Source organism: Lathyrus oleraceus, chromosome 1 (assembly GCF_024323335.1).
Source record: "Lathyrus oleraceus cultivar Zhongwan6 chromosome 1, CAAS_Psat_ZW6_1.0, whole genome shotgun sequence".
Classification (NCBI taxonomy): Eukaryota; Viridiplantae; Streptophyta; class Magnoliopsida; order Fabales; family Fabaceae; genus Lathyrus; species Lathyrus oleraceus.
This window is the reverse complement of record NC_066579.1, coordinates 456944475-456961085: the sequence shown is the minus strand read 5'-3', so window position 1 is coordinate 456961085 and position 16611 is coordinate 456944475. Positions and strand designations below refer to the sequence as shown.

The following is a 16611-nucleotide window of genomic DNA, read 5'->3' as shown; positions in this document are numbered from 1 at the left end:
CAGGTTCAACAGGGTTCTTCCCATTTGATGGTGTAAGAAGCTTACACACATATGGGGATCCTAGATTTAACTCAGACAAGTCGACCTCATTCCCTTTGACATGGTTGTATTAGACATTCGACCTCGGGTCTTCCATGTTGACTTAAGCCACCCCATTTTTCCTACTTTTTTTCACTACAGATTTTTCATCCTTCAACCATTCTACCTGTCGAACTCTATCTGCTAGTTAGGGCATATCCCTTAGATATTGTGTATCTAATTTCTTTCTAATAGGCTAATCCAAACCCCCAACGATCATCTCGACTAGTTAGTGTTTAGGCCCTTGGGTAAAACACATTTTCTTCAATAGCTAAAACCTATTTAGTTAATCTTCGATGGATTCAACGAACTTTCGCTTCACATTTGACAACTCTTTCAGACTGATCTTAGATTGTTCCATATAAAATTGTTACTGTAACAATATTTTTAAGCGAGGCCAATCATTAATGGAATGCGCGGGAAAAGTTGTAAACCATATAAAAGCGTTTTTTGAAAGAGAACAAGGAAAATATATCATCCTCAAGTTCTCATTATCCGCTATGTCCCTTGCTTCAATCAAATATCGAGCGATATATTTGACCATAGACTCATTCGTATCACCGACAAATTTTGTGAGCTTAGGGACTTTATACCCCCTTGAGAGTTTTGTTTGTAACACGTACTCTGACAATAGAGATATATAGTTGAACTTTGCAGACCCATGTTCACACTATTATGCGCCATTATTCTTTCAACTTGACTGCCAAATTATTTCCTCAAAACAAGTTCTCTTGTCAGACTCCTTGGATCACTTGGTTGGCATCCTGGTTTCGATTAACCACTAAGACTGATGGGTGTACGCCTTTCTTGTTCGACTACATAGGGCACAAATTGTTGCCTTGATTAACTATATTTTCTTCAAGGGGTATTCCCTCGTTTTGAATTGGCCTGACCAATTGGGGTTGTACAATTGGTCGAACTTGCGTCTATGGGGAGCCAAAGAAGTCTGTGATTCAATTCATTTGAGTCACTAATTGTGGGTAACTCTGATTCGTGTATTTTGAATCAAAGGGTTAAGTATAATACCCATTTGTTGGGTAAGAATGTTAGCCATATCATGATTACTTTCATCCATTTGCTGTCTCATTGCCATCACGAAATTTATAGTGAAAGTCGACATCGTATGGGAACCGAATCCCATCCCCAATTGGGGTTGCATGGTCCGACCAGGGTTTCCTATAGCCGATCCTGATGCCAACAACAGAGAATATGCAGTTGTTGCATTGTTAATAAATGTTGAAGCATTTATATTTAAGTTTGTCATCATTGATGTTGGCATGCCAAAAGGTTGTTCTCGACCAGGCATGTGCATTGTGAAATTAGTGACAAAAGACCTAAGCTCACTTGCCTTGGTCGGCCTAGGAGTCACAGAGTGACTCTGTGTTATTGATGGGGAGAATACCACCCCATCTTACGCAGTCGACGACATGCCCGTCATACTAGACATGGATTTACTTCAGTCCGATTTGCAGCGACCATACCTTTCCCTGTATTATTGGACGACTATTCTCCATTGTTTTCATTTTTGGGATTAACTATTCTTCTAACATATCTCCTAATTGGTCTTCTAACATCTTTTTTTTTTGTTTATTCTACCACTCAGCAATCTAATGCATACTCACAGACTTTAGAAGTTTCACAAATGAAGAACTTTATGCAAATTTAAAAGAAAAAGTAAATTTTTGCACAAACTATCCCACTAGGCGTCTGAACTTGTTTACTGTGAAATTTAGTAAACAAAAATAAGTTTTATTTCATTAAGGAATTAAATTCGAAAAGATCCCAAGACATATAATGCGAAAATCATAAGTTTGAAATAAATTTTAACATCAAAGTCGAAATTGACAAGAAACGTAAAAACAATTTTAGAAAATAATAAATGACTTGAAAAGAAGACTTTAATTCATAAAATGGAACGCATACATATACATTCTCACAACTCTTTTCTCATCAAACACGAATACTTTGAGTTTACAAAATTTGTTTGTAATTGCAGACCCTTAAAACGAGTGATCGCTACTTATATACAAGTCTTAACTTAACCGTCTGCAAGGTCGATTAAGAAAATTATGCCACATCTTCGTCTCCATGCAACCTTCATCTTCTACGGGCTTCCACATGTTCTTAAATAACTACTTGATCTTATCCACTTACACCTCATTCGACCGCGTGGAGAATAAACATTTTAGAACTGTAAAATTCATTAAGTCCAAAAACTAATAACCTTCCATCTTCAACTAGCTGGTTGGAATCTTCAACCAAAGTCATTAATATCATTCGATGGAGATGCCTCTTCGAGAACACTAACTCCGACTGCATGGTCGAATAATCATTTCGACATAAGCTGAAGACTTAAATTATTAAACAATCTTGAAAATTCTTAAATCTTGATTAAGACTTGTATCGAAAATTTGAGGAAACACCATTTCACAAATATTAAACAAGATAATTAATTTTATAAAAATAAATTATAATATGATTTATAGAATTAGTTTTATTAATTACTTTTTTAAAGATATGATAAAAAAGGTATACTAAAGAATAAATTTTTTATTAAAATTATAAAATACTCCATTAACATATCTTATGTCCTTATAATTTTTTTTATAATATCAATAAACTATTTATTTATTTATTATTATATTTTTATTTATTATTTTTTATTATTTTTAATATATATAATTTTTTTTTAAGAACCGGGAATAACTCTAATAAAACAAAGAAAATATTTTATGACATAGGTTAATTTATTTATATGTGTTATTTAAATTAAATGAGGATAAATTATTGGACAATTAGCATCAAAATCCGTACAATTTGTTTGTTGGGAAGCACAAAGAGGCAGAATTTGTATAAGACAAGTTGATTTGAAGATAAAGACCATCCGTGATTCCTGAAATTGGTCTGAAATTGACCTAGCTACCCACCACGCGTCACAAAACTATTGGTTCCTCTACGATTAATTTTCAAAACTTCAACTCATCTTCCCATAAACAAATTTCGGACAAAATGAAATAAAATTGATCAAATATACCGCGTCAGTTTTTCACTTTGACACGTCACTTGAGTATTGAAGAAAAAAACAAAATAAAACAAGAACAGAGTCTCTCTCTCTTCGTCGTCGTTCGTCGTTCGCGTTGATTTCAGATTCAGTCATCGCCATGGCGGAGCGTTCTTCTTACGAATTGGGTCCTCGATTAGGTCATTTTTCTAATTCTTTTTTGTTGTTAGGTTTTTGTAACTTTTTTTTTGTTAATCGGTGTTTAATTAATTGCTTGGATCTTGTTACTATTTTTGGTTCTTGTTTTCGGTGAAATTTCTTTTTACGGAGTTTTGTAGAACTTCAATTTCAGCTTTGTTAGGACTAAGTGTTACTCAGTGATAATGGTTTTGCTAATGGACCTCTGTTTCAGCTTCTGTAAAGTTCAAACGTAATCGATTTGGGGTTTTGATTATTTATATGAATAATCATTTAGGGTTTTAGGGTTTTATTGGAATTAGATTTTGGGTACTCTTTTAGTTCAATTAGGCTACGTTTGTTGAGTATTATTTCACTTCTAATATGATGCATGTTCTTCTGCTTAAGTAATTTGCATCTACAAAACCTGATTAACTTAGTATTGTCAAATTTGTAACTGTTATATAATACTTATAGTTTGCTTAGATTGATTTATTTGAGCTTTGATACTAGCATAAGAATTTATGAGACTGTTTGGAAGAAATTATGAAAACAACTTATGATATGTTTATAAGTTGTTTTCAACTTATTCTCGTAAGCTCTCCAAGATAGTTGATAGTTTATTTTATCTTTTGTTATATGGGTTGCTTATGTGTATGTGCTTATCATGATAAGCGTCTATGCTATAAGCTACGGATTAAGTTGTTTATTATTCAACCTTGGCTTTAGTTAGACTTGAAAGCACTTGCATTTGAGCCGTTTCAAGTTGTTCCACAATACCACGGGAAGACAACTTCAGATTGGTTGTGACTTGTGAGAAACAAGGAAGAGAAGATGATGTTTGGTTGATTGAGATGGGAGAGTCTTAGGAAGGTGGATAATTTTATTGAGTACCCCTCAACTACAGTTTCTTATTGCCCAACCACAGGAAACTATTAGTTTGCACAAAGCTCTGCTAGGCCATCTGATGGCATGATCTGCTAGGATCTTTGAAAGAAAAATGGGTTAGGAATACTGGATTTGGTTATGAATCAACATGGGAGGACACAATAAGAGATGTCTGAAGAAATATAGGATATAACACGGCAGGTTAACAGGATACAAAATAAAAATATATGCGCCATTACAAAGTCATTTCTATGAGAAAGTTTTAAGCGTAATGGAAGTGGCATCAACTTTTCAAAAGTCATAATTGTTAATCTGGACAAAATAAAACACCATAGTTTACCTTTATTTGTACAAAAAAACAAGTAGGATTCAAACAGTGGTATTTTATAATATCTAATATAAATATGCATATAACTCTAGTAAGGCAGCCATGCCACTAGGGAAGGAAAAAGGAATTTAAATGGAGGGTACAATGCTTCAAACATAACATAGATAGTGGACATATCACTAATTAAATTAGTTCTATTTATGTAACTGCTGAAAGAAGAGTCAAGTGAAACTAGTAATGATGTAGGTAAATAAATGGCTTATTGGTGAAGATTGTAAATTGGAAATATGCAATCGGTGAAAGCATGTCTTGATAACGTGACTAAATTTTTAAATAGAAAAAGGGGTGGTTGGTCTGGAACACTGGTCGTGGAATCATTATCTGTCAAGTGAATTTTTGTACTCTTTTAAATAAGTAGTTTCTATCGAGGGCTTATAGCATAATTTTGCATCACTTCTTACATACTCAACATATATGGCCATTCAAAGTGGAAGTTAAACTGAAGGCTTGCATCTGTATCGTGATTTTAATAATTTCAACCAACCCAACTGCTTTTTCATGATATTATCTGATGCTACATATTTATCATGTAGATAATTTGACATACATCTTTCATTTCTGTTAGATATAGAAATGGTTGAGGGGAAGGGGACTGACCATACCCGCTAACAATCATTATTCGTTTCAGAAAAAAAGATGACTCAGCGTCCACATGGATTTAGTTAATTTTACTCAAACGTTTCTGCTAAAAACTTTAAACAGGATTTTGATTTCAAAATTTACTCAAAAACATTTCTGCTTAAAGCTTTCAACAAGATTCTGGAGGACAGATTATATATGCTAGCGGAAGTATCTTTTTAGAAACAAATGGTTGCTTAAGGTGTGCACTGACTGGGCACTTTGACCTCAATATTCAGCCGGTAGCCGGCAGCATGTGTTGTTCAGTCTTATCTCTCCTTTGTGTCAGTTACTAATTATTTTCTTATTGATGCATATGACTTTTTGCAGCTATATTGTAGTTCTTCTTTAGGTTTGCTTGAATGTAATACAATATTACAATTTTATGTGCAGATATTCAGCAATTACAATTTGAAGCCCAACATCGGTGGTTACGACCTGCAGAAATTTGTGAAATTCTTCGTAATTATCGGATGTTTCATATCACATCAGAACCTCATATAAGGCCACCGAGTATGGTTATTGCATATATTATTGATAAATATTTTAGCACCTCTATTTACTACTACCAAAAGCCTAACAAATCACCCAAAGCCTAGTAATAGCCTTCTAGGTGTTAAATGTCGTGGTTTGGATATCATTCTTTGCCTTCCTTAGGTTTGTTTAGCTGAACTTTGATCCTTTCGAAGCTGTATGAAAATTTTAACTGTTCAGTTTTTGAACTTTCGGTATTCCTGTTCCAGTAAATCCCAAATAGTCCAATTGAAGGAAAATGATCACTTTAGGGAAATTCATAATTAAATTTTCATGAAATTTGGTTGCAAAAAGAGTACCTCAAGCTTATTGCATAATCTTGATAGTTCAATAGTTAAGAACATTATTAGTAGTACTTTGTTTCTGGTGAAAATCTTGCTTTAGTTAACTTCGATCCATCCATTAGCTCATATTATTGGTGCATGCTTATAAAGACGCAAGATAGGGGTGTTTGTCTCAAGGCATATGATTACCTTCATGGAATGGTTTTCCTCATAACATTAATACCAGGAACATTTCTTCCAAATCCTAAAAAAGATGTTTAGTGAATATATATCATTTCAAAGAATGCTCTTAAATTTTTTTCAGTTCAAAACTAAATGAATTTATCAATATAAAAAATAAAGTAGAATGAAGGTAAAAGCGGGAAGATATGGTTAGAGGAATTACAAAATAACTTCTATTGTGATGGGAGTATAATATTCCCACCCCTTGACATGGGAATAGAAAGTGGGAAAAACGTCTTTAATCTAGATTCCTGGGAATAACTAATATCTATTAATAATTTTTATTACTTGTACCGACAGAAGGAAACTACATTACTTAGAATAGTTTTTATTTTTACATAACTTAAAACAAACACACTCTTAATGGCTTGTATTTCCCAGGCGGTTCACTTTTTCTTTTTGACCGGAAGGTTTTGAGATACTTCAGAAAGGATGGGCATAATTGGAGAAAGAAAAAAGATGGAAAAACTGTAAAAGAAGCTCATGAAAAATTAAAGGTAACCCAAATTTTGAAAGTTGTTGATGAATCTTGTCTTTGTAGGACTTACATATAATCAAGTCATGGTAAAACTTTCTTATATGTAAGACGTTAATAGTTATTTTCTTCAATCAGTCTTCTCTAATTGGAAAGCAAGTTTCTATACCATTAAATAATTATTCACTGGGGTTGTTATATCCTTCAAGCAAATTTAGGTGGGAAGTGTTGATGTGTTACATTGTTACTACGCACATGGAGAAGAAAACGAAAATTTTCAAAGGCGAAGCTATTGGATGCTTGAACAGTGAGTATGAACTAATTTACTTCAAGATTTTGTATAATAGTATTTCATAGAATGGGAGTTACAGTGATATTACACACATATGTAGCTTTTTTTGGTGTTCTACTCTTGGATACTTCAATGGAGGTGCTAGCTTAGATATGCTAAATGGGAAACATTACATCATTCTCCTCACTCTTCGCTCTTCTCTTTGCTCTTCTCTTTTGTTTTTTGTATTCTCTGTTGTCTTATACTCTACTTGGTTGTAATCTACCTATTTGTTCTTTGTAATTTTAACAATATGTCTAAAATTTGGCGATAGGAGTTTTTATTTTATTTTAACGCCATTTGGGGTTGTATTTAAGTTTTCATATACATATGCCAAAGTATTTTATTCTTGCTTATAATTGATCTGAATATATCTATATATTTTCCTGCAGGGATACACACATAGTATTTGTCCACTACTTGGAAGTTAAGGTATTTTCTTTGTTTTTAAAAAAAATTCCTTCTGTTGTTATTCTTCATACATTCCTTTTCTTGCTTTAGGATTATATGTTGATGACAAATTGTGGACTCTATCTTTGACGTGGTTGAAACATGTTATCTGCATAGATTTTGTGTTTTGGCGCTTTAGAAAATATAGTGAAACATTTAAGAAGGAATGGAGCAGTGGCAATTCTTCTAATCCATGCCGAGCAATGATGAAGAATTGTTTATAGCACTTCAACTCATTTTGGTTCTTTTTGTTATCAAATAGGCATAGCTGTAACTAGTGTTGTTGTTAAATGAATTAATGAAGTTTATACATGTTGATATTTTTTTACATTATGTTTTTTTTAGGGGAGGTGGGTGGAAATGAGTTTGCCCTAGGTTTGCATGCCTAGGGATTAAAAGTCACTAATCTATGTTCTATTGCAACTTTTATTTAAGTTCCATATGAGTTTCTTGCCTTGAGGGTTGTGGAATATGCATTCTTAGGTCTCTTCTCTACCTCTAGCTATTTGACCCCTCTCGATATGATATATTCTCCTTACCACAAAATCTCCAGGTTTTCTCTCTACATGCCCAAACCGTCTATTTTCCACCATCTTTTCGCTGTAGGTGCTACTTCCAACACTCTCTAATATTGTCATTTATAATCTTATTCCGTCTAGTCTTACCACACATTCAACTCAACATCCTTATCTCTGTTACTCTTACTTTACTCTCGTGTTGATTCTTAACCGCCAAACATTCTGTACCGTACCTTTGTGTCACATAAAATATCTGAAACCCTCCTCCATTTCAGCCACCCATCTTGAATTTGATGGTTTATATCCCGTTCTATTTCTTCATCCTTTTGTATTAAGGACTCAAGATATTTAAGTTGCGTGACTTGTGGGATGATATGGTCTCCAACTTTCGATTCTAGGATATAAACGTTTCTCCTTTTGATGAAATTACATTCCATATACTCCGTGTTAATTTTGCTTAGGCGAAAACCATGCATTTCTAAAACTCGTCTCTTAGTCTCTAACCTCTCATTTAAACCCTTTTCCTACTTTCCAAGTAGGACTACATCATCTATTGTTTGATATTTGAGCTTTTGCTGATGTGCTATCTTTTTTGACGTGGGAAGTTACCAACCGAATCTGTTAAAATCTCAGCCGATGATACCAAAGATGTATAATGCTATAAAAAATTCCTCTTATCTATAGCCTTTTATATATCAGAATTAACTGTTAAAAAATTGTCTGTGATTGTTTAAGCTTGAGATAAATTAGAATGTGAAATAATAAACATATTTCTGATTATTATGTGATGTTACTTCATTAGCTTTCCAAAGAAAGACGTCATGATAACTATCTGTTAAGAAAAAGTGATTTATGAAAATATAATCAGATAACAGTAGTTACTGCTTTGAAGAAATAGTAACTTTTTTACACAAGTTTAAAATCACTTTTTTAAAGCATTAACAAATGGGCCCTTTATCATGTAGTCTTGAATCAGACAAATAATTTTAAGCTGTTCAATATGTAGGAATCTTTGTTTTGTCGTTCTGGTATAGATTAACTTGTTTGCTCCATGACCTATGTATTGTGGATTCTTTATCTTGCAGGGTAACAAGTCAAATACCGGAGGGAACACTGATAGCGATGGGGTCGTATCAGATTCTCAGAAGGTCAATTCTCCGTCGTCTGGCTTTCCCACAAGTTATAGTAGTGCGCCTTCACTGAGTACAGGTTCCATGAGCCCAACTAGCAGCATGACATCTTTACGTGAAGATGCCGATTCAGGTAGTTCTGTCTAAATTTTGTTCACGGGTTTTCAAAAATTTTAAATGGAAAAATAAGCTAAGGTTTTTCATATCTTGGTGCACTTTTGTATGGAATGTTTGTGAGTATGGTCCCTTCACATGCCACCTTGCTTTATGTTGATTGATCTTTGTTGTCTGACATGGTTTTTTTTGTAACCTCTCAACTCAAATTTTTTATGTATACTAAAATTATTTTCAGGTGATCATGGACAGTCATCAGTTTCTGGAACGGAATATATCCCACATTTTGACAGGAATAAGTTTCGGGGAAATGATGCTACTTGTATTGATGGCCTGAAAGCACATGGCCTGACATCATGGGACACAGTCTTGCATGCTGATCCTTCTCTCGTATCATTTCCTTCCATCCCATCTAGTTCACTGGCAAACATCCTTGACCAAGAACATAACATCTTGGGTGACTTTTCAATGAGCAGAAGTGATCTCACTATTGGAGCCGGGAGCTCTCAGCCTCTCCAATCAAATTGGCAGGTATTTTATGCTACTGCCTAATATATGTATCAGTACGCAATAGCATAATCTGTGGCTATTATACTCCCTCCGTTCCTTTTTAAGTGTCATTTTTTTACTTTTTGCACATACCAAAAAAGCTAATCATTATTGTTACTTTTTAAACAATAATTCTCCTTTTACCTATAATACCCTTAATTATATATTACATTCATTTTACTTTTTCTCTCTATAATAATTATATAGGGGTAATTTTGACAAAGATACATTTAATACTACCTTGAACTTTGCAAGTGATACTTAAAAAGAAACAAAAATTTATCAAGAAAGTGACACTTAAAAAGGAACGGAGGGAGTATTTTGGAATTGAAACGTCATATAATGTGAGAGTCTTCGAGACTGATAGGACACTATAGTAACTATTACTAAGGTGTTGTAAGGAAAATGATGTGTATGCAGGGAATCACGACCAAGAGAGAGAAAGTGAAAGGTTCCCATTATTTAATTTATTGCTGAGTTAGCAGTGGGGATGATAGTGGATGAGTGATTCAGAAGATGGGTTATACAGTGAGGAAGTAGTTACATGGGTTAGGTTGGGAGAGACTAGACACATTCTAATTGCCCAGGCTATTATCTTTCTAGTTTCTGCATTTTGTATTTCAAAACACGGGACTCTTCATTATCTTGATGCAGATTCGGATTTCCATCAGTCAAACTCAGTGATGAACTACATTTTTACAATTTTTTAAGTGACTCAAACTTTCTTGAGAATTATCTGTATTCATATTTCTGTTGAGATGAGCTTTTACTAACTTGTACTCTTCCTAAATATCTAATTGGTGACCATGTATTAACTTGGCTTGGGGTCATTTTTATCTTTAGATTGCTTAATTTGAAACTTTGATATTTTAATTTCTTTGTTTGTTTTATTTTATATGTAGTTTTTAATGTTCAAACTACCCGTCTTTATAAGTTTTAGGCAACAAAAATTTAACTATTTTCATATTGTTATTGATTGGACACAGATTCCTTTTGAAGACAACCCAGGACACATGCCAACCTTTACCCAATCGTTGAGTTTGGAATTTGAATCTGATTATGGAACTGGTTTACTAGGGAATGAAGATCATAATAAAAGTTCTGAAATTGATCCTGTCATGTTCAGTTTTCACGGTGAGCCAAAAGTGAAGCTTGCACAACAGCAAGATGACCTCAAGTCCAATTCTGCAAGTGAAGTTCCTAGCGAAGAAACTGTTAGCTATCCCTTATCTGTGAGGCGCACATTATTGGATAGGGATGAGAGCTTGAGGAAGGTTGATAGCTTCAATCGATGGATTACTAAAGCTCTTGGTGAGGTGGATAATTTGAATATGCAGTCCTCAAGTGGTATTTCATGGAGTACAGATGAATGTGGGCATGTGATAGATGATACCTCACTGAGCCCATCGCTGTCTCAGGACCAACTATATAGCATAAATGATTTTTCACCTAAATGGGCTTGTGCTGAGTCAGACATTGAGGTACTAATTTCAGGGATAATACTTTCAATAATAAAGAAAGACAGTAATGGTGAAAAGACAAAATATCAATTCTTACTTTGTTACCATCCATTGTTACAATTGAAAAATTCAGCAATCATTTACTTACTCTTTGGTTTCCTTCTTTCACCCTCTTCTATAATGAGAATAAATATGTACTATATGTGGCATTTTAAGATACCAACAACTCTCCCTCTGGTTAGATGCAAGCAGCTTTCTCTCTCTTAATATATCTTAGTTTTAATGTTCTCCATTCGGTATTTTTTGTCGTAGTATTTCTTCTTACATCTTGGTATTTCGTAATACGTCTTTACAATCTTCCTTTTTTCCCCCTCCTTTAGTATGCTATATTTGATTATTGGTTGCACTTCTTTTCTATCCGGATCTCCAATCCAAAGATGAATGAAAGAACTAAGTTCAGTTTGTTCAGTATCTTATCCTTTTCAAAACTGCGCAGGTGTTGATTATTGGATCATTTTTGAAAAGTCAATCAGACGCGACAACCTGTAACTGGTCATGTATGTTTGGGGAAGTTGAGGTTCCTGCTGAGGTTGTAGCTAATGGAATTCTGTGCTGTCAAGCTCCTCCTCATAAGGTTGGCCGGGTCCCTTTCTATGTAACATGTTCCAATAGGTTAGCTTGCAGCGAAGTGCGGGAATTTGATTTCAGAGAGGGCTATTCTAGAAATGTAGATTATGCCGATTTTTTCAACAGTTCAGCTGGCATGCTGCTTCATTTGCGACTGGAGGAGTTTCTTTCTTTAAAACCAGTGCACCCTTCAAATCAAACCTTTGAGGGCGGTGCAGAGAAAATGAACTTAATTCCTAAGCTTATTTCGCTAAGAGAGGAAGAAGAATATTCAAGTAAGGAAGAGCAGTCTCTGTTTCACAAGCAGGTTAAAGAGAAACTGTACTCGTGGCTGCTTCATAAGGTAGCCGAGAGTGGTAAAGGGCCAAATGTGTTAGATAAGGATGGGCAGGGCGTGCTACATTTAGCAGCTGTTCTTGGTTATGACTGGGCAATAACCCCAATTTTAACTGCTGGAGTTAGTATCAACTTCCGTGATGTGAACGGATGGACAGCTTTGCATTGGGCAGCATCTTGTGGCAGGTTAGGGTACTTGACAATTCCACCCCCCCTCCTCTTTATTGTGTTAAGTTGATTGAGCATAACAGAAGTTCTGTCTGCTAATTTGGTTAGACGTTCATTTACCACCCTTGTTTTAATATTCTAAGACTTTTTGAACTGTGAATTTGTTTACAAATCTAGATTGTCCTTAGCATATGAAGCTGGTTTAAGTTTCTTCCTGCAAAGAAAGTAACAATGTTCTTGCCTTCCCCTCCCCCCTTCCATTTTTTAAACTGTTGGGAACTAAACATTACAGCAGTTTTCCTTATGCATGTACATTAGTCACTTTAAGCTATCCCTACAGCAATTGATTTGTCCAGTTAAAGGAAGATCACAGAATTTTTCTTGAGTATTATGTTCAAGCATAACTAAAATCGGTTCATATATCTTCTGTCTTCCTTTGTTCAGAGAGCGGACAGTTGCTGTCCTTGTATCCATGGGTGCAGATTGTGGTGCATTGACGGATCCATCTCCAGAGTTTCCTTCAGGTAGAACAGCTGCAGATCTCGCCTCTAGCAATGGGCACAAAGGACTCTCTGGTTTTTTAGCGGAGTCTTCATTAACAAGCCACCTTGAAACCCTCACAGTGGATGATCAACAAAAAGGTGGTAAGCAAGAAGTTCCAGGAATGAAAACAGTACAGACAGTTTTGGAGCGAACTGCAACACCTGTGGTCTATAATGATATGCCTGATGCCCTCTGTCTTAAGGATTCTCTAACCGCTGTCCGCAATGCTACACAAGCTGCCGATCGCATACATCAAGTATTCAGAATGCAGTCCTTTCAGAGGAAGCAGTTAACTCAGTATGAGGATGATGAGTTTGGTTTGTTAGATCAGAGGGCTCTTTCCCTACTAACTTCTAAGTCGTGCAAATCAGGACAAGGAGATGGTTTATTCAATACTGCTGCAACTCAAATACAGAAGAAGTTTCGTGGTTGGAAGAAGAGGAAAGAGTTCTTGATCATTCGCCAAAGAATTGTTAAAATCCAGGTTCAGTGATCTGTTCTATTTACTTCATTCAATTTTAAAATCACAGACATTATTTTGCATAGATTAGATGTTCTTATAGAAGGTGCAGAATTGATTATATTGGAGAATTTGTTCGATAAAAACTCAGGTTAAGAATGCAAAAATGCTTTTGTAGTACTTTGAAGTTATATAAAGAGGGGATATAAAAAATGAAGACTGAGTTATGATTGTAATTTGCCATAATTGTTGGTTGATACAAAAGATTAAGCACCAACCCTTATTTATACTACTACAAGAGTTATCTTAATTAAATAGGAAAATAAGTTAGGATAATAACTCAAATATGAAAACTAATCTTAAGATATGATTTTAAAATTTTGATACTTTAATATAAAATGCTAATCATATTAGATACATATTTTCATAACTTATAATACTTACCTTTCCATCTATGTTTACCCCTTTGATAACTTTCATGTACACGTGGATCACACATTTTGATTTTCAAATTTGAGAAGGTAATGTGATGAAAGCATGTGTTAAAAAATTCTTCATATCTTGTTCATCTTTCAATGCATTTACACGCCTTAAAACCTCCTTATCAAATCATATCCTTGGGTGCACCAAGTTGAGGCCTTAAAAGTGATCCTATTCCTATCTCATGAAAGATTCAGGGGGAATTAAGAACCCTTGAAGTTGCATTTTACTTGAACTGAAGTATACCATAGAGTAATGTCAAAATCTATCATCAGTAGCACAATTTCATTGAAGTATTTCCTTAATTACCCTATGGCCACTACCCGTAAAGGAATAAAATAAAAATCTTCAAATTGGTGAGAAACAACTGATATTCTCAAAATAGTATTTTAAAGCTACTAGACTAGATATTCCGGGACTACCAATGAGCTTGTAGTTCAATTGCCTCTAGCCCAAGTTTTAGGTGTTATTATGATGTTTGCCAAGCCAACTTTGCCATTTCCCCACTGTGGTGCTTTGCACCTATGTACCCCCAAAAGAAAAACACCTCTTGTACTCATTATTTTCTTTTTGCTATCTATTATTTTTTCTATCCTTCCCTATGCATTTGTGACTTGTTTCCACTGACTCTAATTTTGTGGTTTTAAGGCCCATGTAAGAGGTCACCAGGTAAGGAAGCAGTATAAAACTGTCATCTGGTCTGTGGGAATCCTGGAGAAGGTTATATTACGCTGGAGACGCAAGGGTAGTGGTCTCCGTGGGTTTCGACCAGAAACCCTTAACAAAGCCCCCACTCAACAAAATGATTCTCCGAAAGAGGATGATTATGATTATCTAAAGGAAGGACGAAAGCAAAAAGAGGAAAAGATCCAAAAGGCCCTTTCTAGGGTGAAGTCCATGGTTCAGTATCCGGAGGCACGGGCTCAATACCGGCGCATGCTAAATGTTGTCGAAGACTTCCGTCAAAAGAAGGTAAATTTTCTTACACCTGAAAAATATCTAAACTCGATAAAATATTAGATTTAAATGACATTCTCACAATCATTTTATATCTGGCAGGATTCTAATATGGGTTTGATAAGTTCTGAAGAGACAGTTGATGGTGTAGAGGATTTGATCGATATTGATATGCTTTTAGATGATGATAATTTCATTCCCATAGCATTTGATTGATTCTCTGCAGGTATTACTCTTATCGTCCCCACTGTTAATACATGGCCAGTTGGCTTTATTGGGCAAGAGGGAAGTCCTAACATGTAACATCATCTTGATGTAAATATTTCTAATCAAAATCATTTGGATCAAAGGCTGAATATATACATAGATTTTAATAGTTAGCATGCATTCTGATTTTATATTTCAGATACTGTAAACTAAGAGACACGGTTGGATTTTATTGACTGACGGTGATTTTACTATGACTGGATAAGATTGTGTTCATAATTGGTTGGGGTTGTAATATAATGATGTAGCTAGCTTGCTAATGTACTATTGCGATAATTTGTACAAAAAGTCAAGTGTGGCCGTGGCCAGAGGAATTATAACCACAAGTGCTAATTATGATTATCCTGCTTGTTTATTGCTAACGTTTTTTTTTGCCATTTTTGCCTATAATGAGTTGGATAACACAAGTACTCATTTAAACTCATCCATAATCTGATATTTTATTGGTTATGAAATAAAAACTATTTTCTAAGGGACGAGGTCAAACCTATAATCCTAGATGAATTGTGTTTGCTAATTAGGCCAAACCTATAATCCTAGATGAATTGTGTTTGTTAATTAGGCCGCTGAGATGAACCAGAGATGATGAAGGGCTTGTCCATGATGATGGTGAATCGGATGAAAGGATATCATGGAATTTTTAGTAACTGATAAAAATAATAAAAGTTGCCCACTTGATCAAGCTACTAGTTTAATTTCCCCCGTTAACCATATGAGACATTGCATTGCATTGCAGGACGGGAAAAAGCAGAAGTAGGAGAGGAGACATTTACATGTGCGTGGAGAATCCCCACCTAGTACTCCTTGATACTATTGATGACTATCTCAACGCGTGAAAGCTCTTGTCATTGTGATGATGATGACCATGACACCGCATTTTCTTTTTCCTTTTTCTATACCTTTGCGATATTTGACTTGGCTTCCATCCACTACTTCATGCAAGGCAAGGCAAGTGGAGGTGGCCATTTTCATGTTTATATTTCTGGAGTATAGCCTTTTGAATGGTACCTCAGTTTTGATTTGGAAAAAATAGATATCATGTTGTTGATTTGAGGGTTATTTTCATAGCAGATCTATGTGGAGATACTTTGAGGCGTTTATTTCGGTCAAAGATTCCAATTACACTGGGTCAACCAAAATAATAAACATCCCTTAAAAGAAAATAAAAGTAAAACATATTCATACAAATTAAATGAATAATACTACCTCTACTATAAGTAATATATTTATCTGCGCGTGTCATTTTTTAATTGAAAATGAGAGTCTAGTTTTAATCAAGAAAATATTATTTATTATTGTATTCATTATCCGTAGTTTCTTATTAATATTAACAAAACAAGTTCAAATCTACGATAGTATTACATATACTTTGTCTGGCGTGGTATCTAACTTATTTGTTAAAATACTCTTCCGATTTATAAAAAGAATACATATTTTCTTGTTTAAAAAACTCCATAATCTAGAGGTGGGGTTTGAAGGACATATATAAGTTTTTCAATTAATTTCTACATTGTAATAATATTACAAAAGTTAAAAGTATATTAACGAAAGTAACA

The 16611-nt window shown here is 34.6% G+C and overlaps 1 protein-coding gene across 2 annotated transcripts; it reads left to right on the top strand.

The window, feature by feature from the left end:
- Positions 1-3093: 3093 nt before the first annotated feature.
- LOC127084603 (calmodulin-binding transcription activator 2) lies at positions 3094-16114 on the top strand. Of its 2 annotated transcripts, XM_051025100.1 has the most exons (13): positions 3094-3279; positions 5544-5663; positions 6572-6687; positions 6884-6972; positions 7389-7428; positions 9050-9227; positions 9447-9739; positions 10744-11238; positions 11714-12366; positions 12793-13375; positions 14480-14803; positions 14891-15014; positions 15792-16114. In XM_051025100.1, the coding sequence occupies exons 1-12, from the start codon at positions 3240-3242 to the stop codon at positions 15002-15004; spliced, it is 3045 nt and encodes a 1014-aa protein (XP_050881057.1). In that variant the 5' UTR covers positions 3094-3239; the 3' UTR covers positions 15005-15014; positions 15792-16114. The 2 variants fall into 2 exon arrangements, with proteins under 2 accessions (XP_050881057.1, XP_050881049.1); XM_051025092.1 differs by lacking the exon at positions 15792-16114 and having other exon boundaries at positions 14891-15397.
- Positions 16115-16611: the final 497 nt, after the last annotated feature.